The sequence below is a fragment of the Myxocyprinus asiaticus genome, chromosome 39 (assembly GCF_019703515.2).
Source record: "Myxocyprinus asiaticus isolate MX2 ecotype Aquarium Trade chromosome 39, UBuf_Myxa_2, whole genome shotgun sequence".
In the NCBI taxonomy this organism is placed as follows: Eukaryota; Metazoa; Chordata; class Actinopteri; order Cypriniformes; family Catostomidae; genus Myxocyprinus; species Myxocyprinus asiaticus.
In genome coordinates this window covers 30241310-30262412 of record NC_059382.1, presented here as the reverse complement: position 1 = coordinate 30262412, position 21103 = coordinate 30241310, and the positions used below count along the sequence as shown (strand labels likewise).

The following is a 21103-nucleotide window of genomic DNA, read 5'->3' as shown; positions in this document are numbered from 1 at the left end:
AATGAATAACTTGATTGCAAATAATGCCTTAAAATAATTTGTCTTTAGGCCCCAAGAGAGCAAGCCAAAGTGTACTGTTGCAAGTAACACAAAACTCCATAAGATGTTAGTTAATGAAAACAACAACAACAACAACAACAACAACAAAATTGTGAGAAACCAGGCTCAGCTGGGGGAGCCAGTTCCACTCTGGCTATACAGCATGAATATAATGCCAATATAAGTGATCTGTGTGTAATATCAGTCATGTTTTATTTGAGTAAACTGAGTAGATCTTGCCTAGGTGGGCAGTTTTTTTAATTAAAGGGTAAAACGTATATTTTAAAACTAGTGTGGTCATGGTGAAAACGTCAGCGAAAACAAAAAACAAAACAAAATGAAATAAATTTAAAAAAATAGTACAAATAAATTCTAAATGATAATAACCCTGCCTCTGTGTGCCACTGCTACATCAACCAAAGCTACAAATCCAATTCAGCCTGTAAGCACATTAGACCCTACCTGACTCTCTCAGGAAAGTGCTTCCTCTTTCAGAGAATTACTTAGCGTGAGTTCAGACAAAGGTTGGGCTGTTGAGATCTATGGATCGCAGTACACGCTCTAGGCCAGAACCCCTGTCAAGCTTTCGAACGCCCTGCTCCCCCCTCCCGTCTGGAACTCGAGGAGAGAACATGAGGTTCTTGGCGGAACGTCAATAAAAGTGGGAAGCAGCGGTTCTCAGAATGCCACTTCCACCCAGTGTCCCGTGTTAAAGGATACTGAGGCAATGTAATGATAGCCGACTGGGTGATAGCCTCAGCTCTCTGAAAATCTATAACACATCTAGATGTAACTCCAATTCTCGATATGTAGATGCAATGTTCTAAGTAATGAATTATCTAGCCATTCAGTTTCCACCTGTGGCAGGCTTGGCCCCATCTGTTTAATAATAGTGGTGTTTTCTAAGGCAAGCATCACTATCACTGTTGTTCATACTTGTGGTTATTGCTCAAGGCTCAAACCCTAAGTATTTAACTTGTAACTCATCCTGCACTGTTTGTGCTACAGACATGAATTATACCTCAAATCGTGTGACTTGTTGAGCAGAAGTGTGCTATTATTTTTCTTAGTGATCGGACTTAACATTTTCACCTGACGAGTGATAAAATGTGCCAAAAAACCCCATAGGCTTACATTGAAGAAGGGATTTGAGCCATTTCTCATTTCAAGCCATCACTCATTACAATATAGTTTTATGAAGGGTTGGTTTAGTGGGTTTTAGTTAACGTTTCTGTGTGTTTTTATCTATATGCATGCGTATATGTCTGTTTTTATATATAATCATTCTACCAGGTATGTTGGGGACATGCTGGCTTGGCTACATCAAGCCACAGCCTCAGAGAAGGAACATCTGGAAGCTTTGCTCAAACAGGTTACTGTGCAAGGTACATATCGTTCCATTAAACTCTACTGAGCAATCACTGCTTATACATTGGAAGCAAGTGGTGCGTTGTAACACAGCTAGTTTGTTCCTAATATAATTAATGAATCTGTTATTTTAGCCACTTCATATTTTTATTCTTATTTTTTATTTGTTAAATATTTAAATACAGGGTTCTCACAGTCATGGAAAACCCCAAAATATCAGGGAATTGCTGTTGTTAGGCTTGGAAAAAGTAAAATTTTGACTTTTAAAATAAAAAATGTCAATATTAGGGGCAAATTTAATTATTTACATGATATATGCAGATTAATTATCGAAATAAGCACATTTAATCACATATATACATATTTGCTGAGAAAGCCCCTCAGTTTAACAATAAATCAATAAATAATTATTAAATAATTATTAAATACAATATAAATAATTAAGTAATTCAGATCATTAAAAAGCATTACATTATAGTGGCAGACGAGTAAAGCATTGATAAGACAATACAAAAAGTGGATTAAGAATGCAATATATTTTTTAAAATTTTCATATCTATGAGCATTTATGGGAGGCACATTGTGCCAATTTCAAATAAATGAATAAAAGGATGAAAATGAAAACCCAATTAACCATTTCATTATTAAAAAGTGTCTGCAAAATATGTGCCAAAATTAAAAATAATATTAAATTATTTGATTTTCATTTCATTTTCACTATAACAATGCATCAACTCTGTCCAATTAAACAATAAAATACAATTGATGATTTGGCATTTCATTTTCACGACAATCTCGTGGCAAGGCTGCCAATGTTAAAATGAAAAGGCAAATGTGAATAAGAAATTGCAAATACATTTTTTACAAAGCTTTTTCTTAATATTCACGCAATAATAGTGACAGAATTTAAATACAAGTGCAAAGTTCAGTTTTAATTTTATTTTTAATTGTATCTTTTATTTTTCAATTTAAATTTTCATTTTCATGTTTCAACATGTCAATTCTATGTTAATGAGTGGGTGGTGCTCAAGAAAGGATACTTTAATACAGTGCTTCTCACACTAGGGGTGCAGAGAGGTTGCAAAAGGAGGTGTTCATTTGATGTGTCCTTCTGTGAAGCCGAGAATCCACGATACAGTGCTTTTTGGGCATCAAGAGTTGTGACATCAAGTTCACATTTAAAAATACCAAGCATTACAGAAAAATGCAGAACTGATTTTTGTTTCGTCAGCCAGCTGAATAAATGAAAATAGCTTAGGAATCACACTTGTAAATATGTGCACATTACCGCCGCCATATTACTGCGTAGGGCACCAACTCCCTAGGGGGACATCATCTTACCCTAGGGGGTCAGCAGAAACTCCACCGGCTGCCCTTACTCGCATGTTATACGGTATTCAAGGACCCGGTAGCAGTTGTGGAACACAGACTATCGCCTCACGCATCCTGGAGCTCTACGAAGGGCATAGGTCAGCAACCTATGGCACGTGTGCCAGCATTGGCACGCGGAAGGGTAATCACTGGCACAGCAGCAATGGCGAGAGAGGAGTAGACCATTTTATTTATATAAATTCCGCACCTGCATTCCAATCTACATCTTGATGTAATCCTCATAATCACTTAGCGTGTTTTCATGAGCTGAATGGAAGGCTAAACAAAAAGTAAAGCTGTGACAAAAACGTGTGCAAGCGATTCATGCATGAGTTGGCAGCGCTTCACGTTCGGTTAATCACACTAGTAAACGCGCCCGCTTTGCAGCGGTTAGGCTGCGTGGATGACAGCCTACATTCTGTGTTTCATTTGTTTCTTTTTGTGTTCAGAACAACACGTGATGAAATAAGGAAAACAACACTATTAATCCTTGAGGTTTCAAACCCAGCAAATAGGTACACCGTCCTTAAACCATGGTCACACCCCGGGGCACAGGGTCCCGGACATCGGTACGAAAGCTCAGCAGAAACCGCTTGAGGGGTGACATGTTTTTTTGAGTACATGTGCGGCGTGAATACGCTGTTGTAAGCGCTCTCAGAGCGCCCCACGTTAGAGGTCCGCCGTGTTTTTAAGTCAGTTCTTCGAGTAGGATTTTGCGTTCAGGTTTGGAATTTACGAAAATATATACAGTCCTTCCAAACTTGTTTCGCCCATGTGCTCTCACTCACATATGCACGAACGGATGAAGGTGAAACTTGAAATAAGACAGAAATATATTACTATTGCATACAACAAATCCTCAAAGTTATAAAAATAAATCTGTATTATATTATACTGACAAACTGGGGGCTGGGGAGCTTAGTGAGTAAAGATGCTGACTACCACCCCTGGAGTCGTGAGTTCGAATCCAGGGTGTGCTGAGTGACTCCAGCCAGGTCTCCTAACCAAATTGGCCCAGTTGCTAGTGAGGGTAGAGTCACATGGGGTAACCTCCTCGTTGTCGCTATAATGTGGTTCGCTCTCAATGGAGCGCATGGTGAGTTGTGCGTGGATGCTGCGGAGAATAGAGCGAAGCCTCTACACGCACTATGTCTCCGCGGTAATGCGCTCAACAAGCCACGTGATAAGATGCGCGGATTGACGGTCTTAGACGCGGAGGCAACTGAGAGTCTTCCTCCGCCACCAGATTGAGGCAAGTCACTACACCACCACGAGGACCTAAAGCGCATTGGGAATTGGGCATTCCAAATTGGGGAGAAAAAAATAATAATAATTGTTTGGTTATAATAATAAGTGACAACTGAATTCCAGAATGTTGAAGTAGTAGGTTTTGCACACCCTGTTCATTAAAATAAAAAATAATGTTTTTTTTTTAATATATTTATTGCTTTTTTATCACTGTATTGTGGAAAAACTGGAAAACATGTATTAATTATCTTTAACTAGATTTTTATTTTATTAAACATTTTGAATGTACCTGGCTACAAGGGCTGATAGGATGAAATTAAAATTATAATTTAAAATACATTTTATGTAATTTTTAAGGGGTTGGCACAGCCATTGACCAGGAAAATAAAAAATAAAAAATGGCACTCCACGGGGGCGTAGATTCCAGGGGGAAGTACAACCCCCCCCCCCCAATATTTATACCATTATTTATACCACATATTTAAACTCATAAATTCTTCACACTTTTACGCCCCCCCCCATACACCAAAGTTCAAGCCAAATCTATGCCCTTGGCACTCCATGTCAAAAAGGTTGCCGACCCCTGGTGTAGGGCATCAGTTTAGCCAGTTGCGGCCCCATATGTGCATCATGCTTTCAACAGGCTTGATTTTGCAGATGTTACAGGTAAAATAAATACGTTAATTCAGTCTAATTGGATTGTTTCCCATCACAGCAAATTAAAACCCCAAAATCCCCTCTATCATAGTATCAAATTGAGAGAAGGCATATATGAGTGATTTGTTTTATTTGCACAAGAGCAAGCTTAATAAGTAATAAGCGCTATCTTTCCTAACACAGCAAAATGAAAATGAAACCTTTGATCTGCTTGGATCTGGCATATGGCATAATCATAAGCGTTCCACACCGACAATGCTATGCCGCGATCCAGTAGTGAGAGTGTCTCAAACTCATGGAATGTGCCTGATGAATTTATTTTCACCAAAGTCAGTGTCTCATTTCGATTGGGATGCTTATAGGCTAAATATGGATGTAATTATGAAAAAAGGAAGTTTCAAACTTGGATGAACTTATGGTACAGTTTGTCCGATTGACTTTTTTGCATGCAGTGTCTTTGTCCAAGGTGCCATCAAGGTCTAAGAGGACAGTCGCATATCTTGAAAAACATTGCCGCCATCGACCAATCAAAATTCAGCAGCTTTTATATAGGGTTAAGTAAGGCAGATCGGAATGAAACCTGGCACGCCTATTTGTCTCTTGGCCTGTGCAAAATTTGAAAAACAAATTGGCTCCAGGAGGCGCTATCGTGTTTAAAATGCAAGTAAATGGTTGTATATACTACTGTGTTTCACACAGACACATGTTATTCATATCATATGATAGATCTCCTCTTTCTGAACAACTTTGTCACAAGAACCATTGTTGTCAATCAAATCGTTCATTAAATAGTTGAGATTATTAAAAAAAAAAAAAAAACTTTTTCGACTACTCCTAGGCTGTTCAACCGGTTGGAACCAAACAAGTGCAGAGACATTCTCTGGAGTCCCAATATCAATAATTATCAAAATAAATTAGAACTTTCTATTCATTGTCAGAATGTTACGTTAAAACGTGCTAGGTGGGAGTGGCCCCTTTAACTTAAATGATTATAACTCATGAACGTAAGTACAAAGAATGGTAGTACTCACAAAATAAACTCTTATGCATGTTCTCACCCCAATAGGCTAAAGGTGGCCCTATAACAAAGGCAAAAGTTTTTTGGGCCATAATGAATTTTGATTCTAGCACTTATGTTTCAATAAGTGCTAGAATCAAAATTCTTGAGTCAAGCCCTACAAAACGTACACTACCGGTCAAAAGTTTTGAAACACGTACTCATTCTTTATTATACATTTTTTTTTCACATTTTAGAATAATAGTAAATTCATCAGAACTATAGAATAATATAAATGGACCTATGGGAATTATGTTGTGACTAAACAAAATCCAAAATAAATCAAAACTGTGTTATATTTTAGCATCTTCAAAGTAGTCACCCTTTGCCTAGAATTTGCAGACATGTACTCTTGACATTTTCTCAACCAACTTCTTGAGGTATCATACTGGGATGCTTTTTAAACAGTATTGAAGGAGTTCCCATCTATGTTGGGCACTTATTGGCTGCTTTTCTTTATTATTTGGCCCAAGTCATCAATTTCAAAAACTTTTTTTTTAAATTATTAAATTTTAGTTTTATAATGAAATAAATTAATATGGTGGCACAATTATATTTTTGTCTACAAAACTAATTTCAAACATTTAAGCATATGCCTTCAGATCAAAAGATTTTTAAGATCATGAGAAACATTTCAGTCAAGTGTTTCAAAACTTTTGACCGGTAGTGTATATCTCCGATTTCATTTCCGTCTATAATGTTTTCTGGCATTTTTAATTTTTTGAAAAACCTGCTTTTTCAAACTCCTCCTAGACCGTTACAAAAAAGACCCCTGACAAAAAATTATCAAAAGAATTTTGATATGTACAAATGTTCCGAAGATATTAATGATACAATTCCTTCGGTTTAATGCAATTTGAGTAATTGATCTATATCTGCTCAAAGCAAACTCCAAACATAACCAAACCCGGTTTACATAGTCAACAGGACGTTTAGAAAATGTCAGCAAAGTTTAGTACAATTCCGCCCCTAGGGGACGCTACAACTAAACAACTCATTACTTCGCAGCTCATTTCTCAGTTTCGGTGAGTTAACAAAACCCCATATGAAACACGAGACACACGCGTTTACAGTGCAGCATGTCTCTCACTGTACATAACTAACAACTAGTTGTCCAATATGGTTCCGTTCACACAGCACAGGTTTGCCGAGAGTGCGGTTGTGAGACCTGGAAATTTGTGGGTTGGTTGTCACACCCATAAATAACCTATTAAAAATATCACCTATTAAATAAAGTGTCACCTATTGGGCAAAAGTTATCATGAAATGTTTTGTTTTACAACCATTTCTATTTATTTAATTTTTTACAGTTTTTCTCAAAATCATAATCAGAAATCCAAGTCCAATCATATTTCCTTACATGCTGATGGTTTGCTTGGCCCTGTAATTGCTGCTTGTTATTTTTATTCATGCTGACCAAACCATCATAAATATCATATTAAAATAAATAAAAAATAAACAAATACAATTATATTACTTTAGCTCTATTTTAGGTGCTTACAATCTATCTGAATAATGATTTAACATCGTGACACATGCATTTCAAGGCCCTATGCCACTTGAACCTTGATAATTGCTGCTTTTAATTTTTTATTTTGGCACATATTTTGCAGACACTTTTTAATAATGAAATGGTTAATCGGGTTTTAATTTTTATCCTTTTATTAATTTATTTAAAATTGGCAGAATCTGCCTCCCATATTCATTGGCTGACCATCCACAGCAATCCATTTTGCAATTGAATTTATCAATCTCTCTGAAATTTATTATAAGGGTTTTTCGAAAGACATGTAAATGTACACTTGCGTCAGACGGACGCTTTTGGAGATTCTGACTTTGGTTGCATTGTGTCATAAACACTGCATATTTAAGTTGCTGTGTCAAGTTAAACGTAGTTTGAAACTCAGAAAAACAAGTCTTGAAATCCCTGCATTCGGAATTGCATTCCGTCCAGCTGCTTTTGAACACAAGAACGCATTCTCATCTTGTGCCGTCGCTAGTGTCAAACAAGCCTGAGTGTGATTTGTTATCTTCACAGCTGCTTGTTGCTTATACAGCTGGAGGTTCGCTTACTGCCCCCTGCTGAAAAAAGGTGGAACTTTAAGCTTGAATTACTCCAGTGGTAGGAATATTCCATATTACGGTCCAAGTACTCAATTAATTTTAATGGGTAATTTTTAAATAATTAATTGCACTGAATTAACTCGTTAGATCGACAGCCCTGATAAAAATTACTGAACTAAAATCTAAAACAGTTTCATCATAATAGAGGTGTATTTAAGGAATCGTTTTGTGTGAATTGCATTTAAAAATATATTTTTTATTAACTTAATAGTGTCACTTCATTGACCCGTATATCTCACTTCCTGAATGTACTTGTTGGGTTGTTAAATTGTCATGCTGTGTTTGTGCAGGGGTTGAAGAAAACATGCAGGAAGTAGTTGGCCACATCACCGAAGGAGTGTGCAGACCACTCAAGGTGAGAGTGATGTGGAAATGATGACCACTGACTGCCACTTAAACTTTCAATATATCAACTGATGTCATGCACTTGAACCGTGGAAATCATGTGGGTAACGCAAGTTCAAGTATGTGTCATTTCTTAATCCCATTCCATCATTTCCTGTGTTCTCGAGTATTCTTATCAACAAATGTGGCGAAAAGGACTAAATTAAAAAAATCTGAATATCAACTCAAATGATAAGCATTCATTAAGAAAGAAGACTTGTATTTAAAGAGCTCATGAAGTCAGAATGGTTAAATGTTATTTCTTAAGGCCCCTGCACACTTCATGCAAATCTTGCCAAAACAAAGGTGTTTTAGTTTGTTTCATTGGTTCGTAACAGCTCGTCAGTGCAAACTTTCAGGAAAACTTCTTACTGGCTGCTAAACACCTTCTTACTGCTATTGGTCCACATCATCGGTATGTGTGATTTAAAATTAGTCTACAAAAGAAATCAAATCTACTTAAATATATTAAAGTACCCATTCACTCTGTTGTTTTATATGCTGCTAAACTCATGCCGTCTGCAGCCAAAAGCCATTCACACATCTGCCCAGAGGAAGATCTCTTTTAATCATTCTTTTGTCTGTATTCCACCCATTAGCAATATTTTATACACCCATCTTTGCAGGAGTATCAGTGTCAACATAAAGTACAATAACAGAGTGTAATCGGCACATTTTGTGGCCACTGATAGCTTCTTAGCACATTAGCACCATGAATGCAAAAGGTAAACATTACAAATTACACATTATCTACTGCATATATATTATTTTAAATCATCATCGAGTGGTTAAAACAGCTTCTTTTACTGATCTTGAGGCATGAAGTCATTGATAACACATTTAAATGTCACATTAGTTAAGGTTTTACATGTAGTCTTGAGCATCCTCATTTTTAAATGCTCCTCTAAACGCCTACCCCAGTGGTGTGACCGGTGCCTGAATGTTCACAAACAGCATGTCTTTGCTCAGCTGTTTCAAACCTCTTTTTGGCTCTGAGCGAAGAACGAAGAAGCACTTCGTCATGAGTGTGCCGGGCCTTTAGCAGATTTTCACTCTCCTTAGGCCTATGTATCATATTTGAATTTTTTTTATTTCAGCATGCTCACACTGGCTTGCATATGTGGACCTCAAAATTGTTTTTTGATTTGTGTTTTTTTATTCCTTCATCAGGTACGTATTGAACAGGTGATTGTTGCTGAGCCAGGTGCTGTTCTTCTGTATAAACTCTCCAATCTTCTCAAGTTCTACCATCACACCATCAGGTACAAACACCACAGCTTAGTGAATAGCCTTTATAATGGGTTTATTGTCTTTATGTCACACTACACTTGACAGAAGGGCAAAATGTATCAGTCATTTGTCATGGTGTTGTTTTTTGCTTGGCTCCAGAACTGTAACATTTTATTTAGCAGCCATAACAATATAGAATTCAAACTAAAACAAAAACAAAACATAAATCCAGTTTTGGCCTTAGCCTTCAATGTTTCAAGATGCTCCTCTTTTTTACTGAATGCATGTGTCTGTGGTTTTCGCAGTGGAATCATGGGTACCAGCGTGTCCTCTCTGTTGATGACCATGGATGAGTTTCACATGCTCAGTAAGAAGATGTTCTTCAACAGTCTCAGTCTCCACGCCAGTCGCCTCATGGATAAAGTGAGTACTTGGCACATAATGACATTTCATAGTCATAATAAGTTCAGTCCAACATAAATTCTATTCATCTTCAATGCTTAAAGAAATAGTTCACCCAAAAATAAAAATTATGTCACCATTTACTCACCCTCATGCCATCCCAGATGTGTATGACTTTCTTTCTTCAGCAGAAAACAAAGAATTTTAGAAGAATATCTCAGCTCTGTAGGTCCATTCTGTTAAGTTTAAGACATTAAAACATTTATTCATGCATATGTATACCTCTGTGCTGGATATATCATAATCAGTTGAACAAGTGATCTGTTTAAGATTGCGCATGACCATTTTCCGAAGGGAACTTGAGAAAAGTAAACAAGCACTTGCTGTGGCTTTGGCGCTGTTGGGAAGAACGATAGAAATGGCAATGGAAATACCGGTAGATGATTTGAATAAGGACACTGGCATGAACACCTTACTTGTGAAACTCAATGATTTGTTTCTCAAAGAAGAAAAGGACCGAACTTATGAGGCTTTGACCGGATTATGAAAGATAGCAGTGTTTCCATGACAGACTATATAATCGATTTTGAACAAAATCGTAAATACAAGATGGAGCTTCCTGATGCCGTATTAGCATTCAAATGGCTGGACACTGCGTGCTTGGAAGTGAAAGACCGACAGTTAGCTCTGACACCATGTACAGATTTGACTTTTGCGTCAGTGAAGTCAGTACTGAAGAGGATTTTCGGAGGAAAGTCTGCTTCTACAGTGGGCATTAACCAGGAAACTGCATATGTAACAGAGCAAAGTCGACAGAGGAGCGAGCCATGGTCGCAAAATGATCAACTAAAGACACCACTGCCTGGCACTAACCCTCTGGACAGGTATGGATGCAGATCAAAATGTGCAGTTTGTCAAAGCACATTCCACTGGGCCAAGGACTGTCCACACAGAAGTGAGCAAGTCAAACTGACTGAAGATTGTAAAACAGATGATATAGAGGAGTGCAACATTACTCTGTATACAAAAGAGTCATCCACTGAAGCAGAAATCTTTATGACAGAGTGTTTTGGCTCAGCAGTAATAGACACTGCATGCACACATCACTGAACTAAGCCAAAATGAGATAAAAAAAACCTGAGGAAGACAGAAACACACAGTCATAGACCCTTTAAGTTTGGGGATGGAATAGTGGTCTATTCCACCAGAAAGTTAAAAATTCCTGCAAATATTGGACAGACTAAGTGTCATATTGAAACTGAAGTTGTCCCAGCAAAGATTCCACTACTTTTGAGCAAGGCATCCATGAAAAGAGCAGGGACAGTGCTGGATATGGAGAATGACAGTGCAGCAATGTTCAGTCAACCTGTAAAACTTGACTTTACAAGCTCTGGTCATTACTGTGTAAACATTATGGACAATGAAAAAAAAAAAAACATTCAAGGTGATGACTGTCTTGATAGCTGCTGAAGATGTCACTCTAAAGGAACAAAAGGATGAGGATGTACAAAGTCAGTGTGATGAGGAAATACTGACAATCTCAGAAAAAATGAGCTCAGCAGAAAAACACAAAATTCTGATGAAGCGTCACAGACAATTTGGTCATGCTTCTGCTGACAGACTGCAGAGGCTTCTTACTAGCTTAGGCAATAAAGATGCCTAATGTAGTCATTCTGGAAAAAATTGTGAGTGAATGTGAAATGTGTCAGAGATACAGTAAGACCAAACCAAAGCCTGCTGTTGGCCTACCACTGGCATCTCAGTACAATGAAACTGTTGCAGTAGATCTGCATGAACTTGAACCAGGTGTGTGGTATCTCCACATTATTGACCAGTTCACAAGGTTTAGTGCAGACAGCATCCTAACCACGAAGAAGTCCTCTGAAATAGTGAAACACTTTGTCCATGTCTGGATAAGTGTGCATGGTCCACCTTAGAAACTGTTCAGTGGCAATGGGGGAGAATTTAACAATGATGAGGTGAGAGACATGGCAGAAAACTTCAACATAGAAATGAAGACAACAGCAGCATACAGCCTGTGGAGCAATGGACTTACGGAGCGTCACAACCAAACACTTACAGAGATCATAATGAAGGAGAAGACAAGTAACGGCTGTGACTGGGACACTGCATTGGACTGGGCTCTTACGGCAAAGAACACCATGCAAAATGTCCATGTCTACAGTCCTCATCAGTTGGTGTTTGGACAGAATCCCAACCTGCCCTCTGTGTTAACCGACAAGCCCCCAGCTTTAGAGGGCACCACAAAAAGTGAATGGGTGGCAAAACACATCTCTGCTTTACATGAATCAAGAAAGGCTTTCACAGAAGCAGAATGTTCTGAAAGAATACGAAGAGCACTGTGTGAACAACTGCGTCAGACAGATGAGAAATATGAAATGGGTGACAAAGTGTACTACAAGAGAGTTGACTGTCCAGAGTGGAAAGGACCAGGAGTTGTCATTGGCCAGGATGGTGCAGTGGTGTTTGTCAGACATGGAGGAACCTGCATTAGGGTACACTACCTCAGACTAAGAAAAGTAAATACAGACAGCGGAGATCAACATGTCATAAAGGATGATGCCGAAAATGACACAAACACTGTGCAAAGACAGGAGATGACAGAAGCTGCTGTCAACTGTATGGAGGGAATAGAAACTGTAACCAAGATGCAGCAGAGTTTGATGCAAATTGAGCACACAGGGGCATCCACTGGGGGGCAGAATGAAGCAGCACAACACACAAGTGATGACAGGGACACATAGTGATACAGAGCAGGGAACTGATGTCTGTCTAAAAACAGGGCAAGTTCTGAAATACAGAGACAGTGGGGCTTTGCAAAGTGGCACACAGCAAAAGTACAGAGCTACTGGTAAATACAAAAACTGGTACTCATTGGGCCAACTAATGTTACTGTTTGCAGGCAGTAAAGATTCAGTTGACTTATCAAGTTTAGAGAGTCTTCAGATAGAACCTACTGTTACTGATGTTAATACCACAAATGTCAGTGAGGATGTATGGGTAACAAAAGATCTATCCTTTGACCTAGCCAAACAAGAAGAGATAAAGAGTTGGAGAGATAACTGTGTTCGAGGAAGTTCAGGATGAGGGACAAAATTGCATCTCCACCAGATGGTTGTGCACCCTCAAGGAAACACTCACTGGACTGGTACCGAAAGCACGGTTAGTGGCCAGAGGTTTTGAGGAGTTAGACGTGTTAGAGCTGCAAAAGAATTCACCCACATGTGCTTCAGAGTCTCTTCGACTGCTTGTGGCAGTTATTTGTCAAAGACAGTAGACACTTCATTCCATGGATATAAAATCTGCATTTCTACAGGGAATAGAACTGTCACGTGACATCTACATCAGGCCTCCCTCTGAGGCTACCTGTGCAGGAACATTATGGAAGCTCAAAAAGTGTGTGTATGGTCTGGCAGATGCTTCATTTACTGGTACAACAGAGTGAAGGAAATAGTGCTGAAAGCAGGAGGAAAAATGTCCAAGGTTGATCCTGCTGATTTTTATTGGCTTGATCGGGACTGCACTGTAACTGGGGTGCTTGCCTGTCATGTGGATGACTTCATATGGGGGGGGCATGCAGAGTTTCTCCACAACTGTGATACCGCATCTCAGATCTGTTTTCCAAGTTGGACATGAGGAGCATGATCACTTCTGTTATGTGGGAATAGACTTTGTGACTGTTGACAGAAAAGTACAAATACACCAGGAAATCTACATTCAGCACATGCAGCCCATACATATGGATCCTTCACGAGGTGTGGAACAAAACTCATCTCTCAGTGAGGAGGAAAAGGATCAGCTCAGGTCCAAGATAGGCCAGATTCTCTGAGTGGCAAGGCAGAGCAGGCCAGATGTCATATTTGATGCTAGCAACTTGGCATCAAACATAAAAAATGCAACTGTGCAGACAATCCATGAAGCAAACAGGGTAGTGTGCAAACTTAAGTCCAAGAAGGTAATTCTGAACTTCCAACACTTGGGCAGAGACAGTGCTCTTAAGATGATTGTGTTCGGTGATGCCTCATTTGGAAATCTTTAAGATGGAGGCACACAAGGAGGGCACCTGATTGTTCTAATGGGAGAAAATGGAAAATTCCCACCCCTTTCGTGGCAGTCAAAGTGAGTCTAGATTATTGTGCGGAAGACACTTGCTGGTGAAACATTGGCAATGTCTGATGGAATTGACAATGCTATTTTTCTGGCCACACTGTTCTCAGAACTAACTACTGGTGATGCTGAATATGCTCCACCAATAATCTGTGTCACAGACAATCATTTACTTGCTGATGCATTTAAGTCCACAAAATCAGTCTCTGAGAAAAGACTCTGCCTGGAGATAAGTAGCATCAAAGAACTTGTCCAAACACAGAAAATTGAGCGAGTACTCTGGTACAACACAAAAGAACAACTTGCGGACTGCCTTAAGAAAAAGAGGGCGTCAGCTTGCCAGTTACTTAAGGCACTGAGTGAAGGACAATGGAAACTGGATTAAAACAAAGTCTGTCTTTGAGTCGTACTCAAGAGAACTTGTTGAAATATACTAGGTTGTATGTTTGTTCAGAATGTTCTGTTGTTTAAAAGTCACAGGGTTTAATTGGAAGATATGTAATAATTTTCATTATTTATTTATTTATTTATTTTTTTTGAAGAGAGAGAGTTTAAGTTTCAGACATTAAAAATCTGTGCTGGATATATCATAAACAGTTGAACAAGTGACTATCTGTTTAAGATTGCACATGACCATTTACCGAAGGGCAAAAGGGAAGCTCTTATTGTGAAGTAACCAGAAGTGTGTGGAGGTTTTGAGGGGAGCGAACGGGGTTGTGGAAAAATGGCGGTCGCTAATAAAGTTGTGATCGATTAACTTCTGAAGTGTGTCTTTGAGTATAACACATTCAGTGCAAAGTGAATGGTGATCAGACTTTTGTAGCTCCAAAATTCACATAAAGGAAACACAGAAGTAATCCATATGACTCCAATGTTTAAATCCATACCTTCAGAAACGATATAATACGTGTGGGTGGGAAACAGATTAAAGTTTAAGTCCTTTTTTCCTCTAAATCTCTGTTTTTACTTTTACATCTGAAAGTCACATGTGGTGCCTGTTTAGTTTTACTTTCACATCTGAAAGTGAAGATTTAGAGTAAAAAAGGACTTAAATATTGTTCTGTTTCTCAAACACGCGCTTCTGAAGACATGGATTTAAACATATGGATTACTTTCATGTTTTCTTTATGTGATTTTTGGAGCTGCAAAGGTGTATGGCACAATTCAAATACTTTGCAGCCAATCAGATTCTCACTTTCTTGAAGTCAACACAACACTTTCTAAAGGAAATGTCCCTCGCTCTCTCATCAGCTAGTTCGTTTCCTTGTGTTTTATCACTAGGCTGAAAAACAGCATTCTCACACCAGGGATTGTAAATTAGCCCCAAAATATCCCTGAACACGCACAGGTTACTTTGAAAAAACACTTCATCGACAAGTGGATCAATAGCCAGAACAAGATGGCCTCCGCTCCACACTTCTGAGAGAATTATCGCCTTAGCAGCGTGCTAATCAAATCACCTCTGGCTTAGGACGTAACGTCTCGCTCACTAACACAGCGCAGTGCCAGGAACACAAGCCAGAGCTAATGAGCCCTATTAGAGGCAGCAGGGTATTGCTCGCCTAGCAGGGTGTTTATTAGTCAGTTATGAGAGGTGTCAGTCTCGCTGTCAGACACGTTTGCCTTGATTCTGAGAGTCTTGATCATGAGTTACAAGGGTAAATACAGCTCTCTAAACTTAACGTTAGCAGGTGAACTTAAAAGAGATGTTATTGAAATTAACAGGATCCCTCCTCTGTCTGAAACTGCTCAGAAATGATAATATGTTTTTGTATCCATAATCATTTATTCAATTAAGATCAAAGGGAGATGTCATTATTTACTTACCCTCATGTTATTCCAAACCTGAATGACTTTCTTTCTTCAGCGGAACACAAAAAGTGACATTTAGCAGAATGTCCAAGCTGATCTTTTCATACAATGAAAGTGCATGAGGACCATGGACAGCTGTGGTCACTATTCACTGTCATTTTATGGAAAAAGGCAGCTTGGACATTCTACTGCCAGATAACTCTAACATTTGTATAAAATATCGGACCCCTTTCAAGGCATGGCAAGGTTAGTTTGGGTTGTCAAATTGTATAACCCCAAGAAAACTAAATGAAACATCCAGATCTCTGGGACTGCTGCATTATCACAGAGACGTGGATGTCGACGGAGTTTCCAGACTCGGCTATCATGCCCACTGGGTACTCCGTGTACCGTGCGGACAGAGCTAAAGATCTTTCAGGTAAAAGTAGAGAAGGAGGTGTATGTTTCCTGATCAACAACACTTGGTGCGACCAAAAGAACGTGCACTCTATCAAGTCCTTTTGCTCCCCTGATCTGGAATACCTCACACTACTGTGTCAACCATTCTGGCTACTGAGGGAGTTCACGTCTGTTATTATGACAGCTGTGTACATTCCCCCACAAGCCAACACAGACCAGGCACTCAAGGAACTGGTAACATAAGCAGACAGGAAACCGCACACCCTGAGGCTGCATTTATTGTTGCATGGCATATCAACAAAGCCAACTTAAGGACAATACACCAAGATACTTTCAGCATGTTACGTGCAACACGCGAGGAGAACGGGTTTTGGACCACTGTTACTCTCCCTTCCAGAATGGTTACAAGTCCCTCCCCCACCCACCATTCAGCAAATTGTACCACTGTTCTGTTCTGCTTCTGCCCGCTTACAGGCAGAAACTGAAACAGGAATCACCCACCCTCAGAACGATCCAGTGCTGGTCGGACCAGTTGGACTCTATGCTACAGGACTGTTTTGATCATGTGGACTGGGGGATGTTCCTGTCCACCACTGATGATGACATCGAGGTCTACGCAGATTCTGTAACGTGTTTCATCAGGAAGTGCATAGAAGACGTGGTGCCAACCAAAACAATATGGATCTACCCCAACAGAAAACCGTGGATTAACAGCGATGTCCATGCAGCACTAAATGCGTGGACCTCCACTTTTAATTCCGGGAACAAGAAGGAGCAAATACAAGGCAGTTATTCCCTCCGTAAAGTCAATAGAGCAGCAAAACATCAGTACATGGACAAAGTGGAGTTACAGTTTAACACCCGCGGACATAAAAAAGAATAGACACTCCCAAAAAAACACCACGCCTCTCTTCCGGACGAGCTTAACACCTTCTATGCTCACTTTGAGGTGAAAAACACGCACTCGTAGAGAAAGCTCCCACGACCGACACAGCAGAGGTTAGTTCACTTACTGTCTCTGTAGCAGATGTAACCCGATCTCTCAAACTGGTGAACATTTGCAAGGCAGCAGGTCCAGACAGCATCCCGGGTCACGTCCTCAGAACATGCGCTGGCCAACTAGTGGGTGTTTTCATTGACATTTTCAACCTCTCCCTGTCTACAGTTCTCACATGCTTCACAACGTCCACCATTTTGTCTGTACTGAAGCAAACTAAAATCACCTGCTTAAATGACTGGCGCCCTATTGCTCTGACTCCCATAATCAGCAGATGCTTTGAGAGACTAATCATAGATCACATTTGCTCTTTGCTGCCTGCCTCTATGGATCCACTACAGTTTGCTTACCATGGCAACTGTTCCAATGATGATGCTATCGCTTTCACTCTTCATACTGCTCTCTCCCCCCTGGACAAAAGGAACACATGTGAGAATGCTGTTTGTGGACTAAAGTTCAGCATTCAACACCCGGGCTTGAACAGCTCGCTGTGCAGCTGGATCCTGGACTTCCTGTCAGGCAGATGCCAGGTGGTCAGAATGGGCAGCAGCATCTCTACTTCACTGACCCTCAACACTGGAGCTCCGCAGTGCTGCATTCTCAGCCCACTCCTGTTCTCTCTCTACACCCACGACTGCGTGGCCACACACAGCTCCAACGTCAAGTTTGCAGATGACACAACGGTGGTAGGCCTGATCACAGATGTCAACGAGATGGCCTACAGAGAGGAGGTGTGTTCCCTAACATGCTTGTGCCAGGAGAACAACCTCTCTCTCAACATCAACAAGATGTTGTGGTGGACTACAGGAGACTGGACAAAGAACACCGCCCCATCACTATCGAAAGAGCACCAGTGGAGAGGGTCTGCAGCTTCAAATTCCTCAGAGTTCACATCTCTGACGACTTCACATGGTCCGTCCACACAGAGGCTTTAGTGAAGAAGGTGTACCAGCGGCTCTGCTTCCTGAGATGACTGAGGAAGTTTGGGATGAGTCACAACATCCTCAAATCGTTCTACACGTGCACTGTGGAGAGCATTCTGACTGGCTGCATCACCGTCTGGAATGGGAACAGTACTGCTCTCAACCACAAAGCGCTGCAGAGAGTAGTACGAACATCCCAGCACATCATTGGAGGTGAGCTTCCCTCCCTCCAGGACATCTATACCAGGCGATGTGTGAGGAAAGCACGGAGGATCATCAGAGACTCCAGCCATCAAGCCATGGACTGCTCTCACTGCTACCATCTGGCAGATGGTACCGCAGCATCAGAGCCCGCAATAGCAGGCGGCAGGACAGCTTTTTCCCTCAGGCCATTAAACTGCTGAACTGCTAAAAACACCATACCCTAGGGCCTAGGACCTTAACACTAAATTCACTGGATTTCACTGGACTCAATATGTATATATTTATCACATATATTATTATTAATAATAATAGTACTGTATATGCCACACATCACTGCATGTTATGTATACTATGTATACTGTACTTAATTCAATTCAGTGCAATTGCCTCTAACAGTTCAGTTTGTATATTGTGTAATGTGTATTGTGTAACATGCAAACTGTGTAAATATCTGTATAGTGTTATATATTTTTTTAATCAGAATAGTGTTATGTTGTTATTCTGTATATTGATAATTGTCATTCTGTATATTGTTATTCTGTACACTGTTATATTGTTATTGTGTACATTGTTATATTTTTATTGTGTACATTGTTAAATTGTTATTCTGTACATTGTCATATTGTTATTCTGTACATTGTTATTCTGTTGAGTGTACTTATACTTATTGTATTTACAAGTATGGCTGCAATATCTGGACCTCACACATAAGCTTTTCACACATTATTTCACTTGTGTAATGATGTAGTGACAATACAAGTGAGTTTAGTAAAGTGAGTTGCGTTGAGTCATTTTGGTTGCATCGTGTCTCAGTAGCGTCTCGCCTCTTATCATAAGCACTGCGTTTGAAACTTTGAAAAATGCATCTCGAGATCCTAGCTCGGTCCAGCTGCCTTTGAGCGCAAAAGCATGTCTGTGGAAGACTGCTGCCTGTTGCTCTTGTTGGTTTGATGAGACATGTTGTCTGTACAGCTGGAGCTGACTGCCCCCTACTGCATCAAGGTGGTACATCAAGCTTGAATTGCTCCTATGGTAGGAACATTCCTTATTACGGAATTTACGTACAGGTCAGGGGAACGAGTAATTACATAATTTTTTATGCAGATACTCATTATTTTTCATGTAATTAATCACATTAAATTAACACGTTAAATCGACAGACCTAAAAAATATGTTTACAATGATCAGTCATTAGAGTGAAAGCTTCTTTATTCTACATATGTTGCTGGCAGCACATTCACGAGTGCCGCATGTTGAGATCAAATGACCAGCCAAATTTTATATGCTTTATCTCAGTAATTCCCTGCAATTGGACACTTTCACTCGCAGAGTAAATTAATCGTGACTCACTGCGAACAGTGCATTTCTACAATGGCATCTGTAAAGGAAAACCTTTCCTTGTGTGTAATGCTGCATCTATGTGGTAGATTCATTGTGACTGACCCTATTCATTCTCTCTCAGGTAGAGCTCCCTCCCCCTGATCTGGGTCCCACTGCCTCTCTCACTAAGACTCTGTCGCTCCTCAGAGATGTTTTGGCCTCCCATGATTCCTCAGTTCTGCCTCTTGATGCCCGTCAAGCTGACTTCGCCCAGGTGAATTTAGATCATATTTTGTTGCAAATCCCAAAGTGGATGAAGCCACAATTTTATTCTTAAAGACTTTTCACTCATCTCATTCAGACTTTGCATTTATATATTTATTTATTTATGTTAAATGATGTACAGAATTGTTTCCCAACCTTTTTTGCTGTAAGTACACCCACAACAGCATCAGTGAAGTTCAAGTACCCCTTCATCGACTCAAAACAAAGATGTGTACCAAAGGCTAAAAATCTTTCAACTTTTTCAAGAATACTGTAGCATCCCTGATGTACAATATGTAAAGATGAAGTTGCCAGTTATGGTGTTTATGCATTCACAACAACAAAAACAAAACTGGATCAAATGAGCCGTAAAATTTAGCAGGACACAGACCTAATGATTTAAGTAATCTCTTAGAATATCTAAAGACAAACATGACCAGTTAGAACAGGACTAAGATAGAATTTTTTTTTCCATTTGTCCATGGAAGTCCAGATTTGAACCCCTTTTAACCCCATTAACCATTCTAAATGGTATTTGCCTTCATGAAAGTTTACCATTGGCCTTCCATTTTTTAACTGTGGCATTTGTAATAGTAAGGCCATAACCACAGGTCAGACCATGGATGGCTCCACATTACTGTGGTTAGGCTAATGTACATAGTCGTTCTTAAAACATAAACTATAGTATTTGTCATGAACAACAAATAGCCTAACAACTTTCACAATTAATAATTCCATGGAGTACAAAAAGAGATGTTCCCTTTCAAGAAAACATCAATGTTGCATGATGCATTTGGGACAACGTAAGTGATCTCATGTGGTTTGAAGCCTGTATATAATCACGCCAGTTTATTGGCTGATGGTGCTTAAGTGACGCACATAGGGAGCCACGTCACGGGCTCTATATAAACCATTGGGTTATATGGAGGCAAATAGGTATCAAAATTACTCTATGGAGGCAAATTGGAATCAAAATTCTCCAATGGAGGCCAATTGGTATCAAAATTTGCATATCAAAGGTAGGTTATGGCCCAGTTTTCCCCTGCGACTTGTGCTGGGGAGCGGGTAAAAAAAAAAAAAAGGAAAATTAATGTTAATTTATTTCCCATGTTCACACATTCTTTCCCATTCTAATGCTAGGGAATATGGTTTATTTGTCGTCCTCTGCTGTAAATA

The 21103-nt window shown here is 39.6% G+C and overlaps 1 protein-coding gene across 2 annotated transcripts in view; it reads left to right on the top strand.

Moving 5' to 3' along the window:
* LOC127430023 (conserved oligomeric Golgi complex subunit 6-like) overlaps positions 1-21103 on the top strand; it is a 104957-nt gene that overhangs the window by 48249 nt on the left and 35605 nt on the right. For both annotated transcript variants that reach the window (XM_051679432.1, XM_051679431.1), the window contains 5 exons: positions 1333-1424; positions 8155-8219; positions 9419-9510; positions 9784-9901; positions 19806-19937. In XM_051679432.1, coding sequence (XP_051535392.1) covers positions 1333-1424; positions 8155-8219; positions 9419-9510; positions 9784-9901; positions 19806-19937 — 499 coding nt within the window. The remainder of the gene's footprint in view (positions 1-1332; positions 1425-8154; positions 8220-9418; positions 9511-9783; positions 9902-19805; positions 19938-21103) is intronic.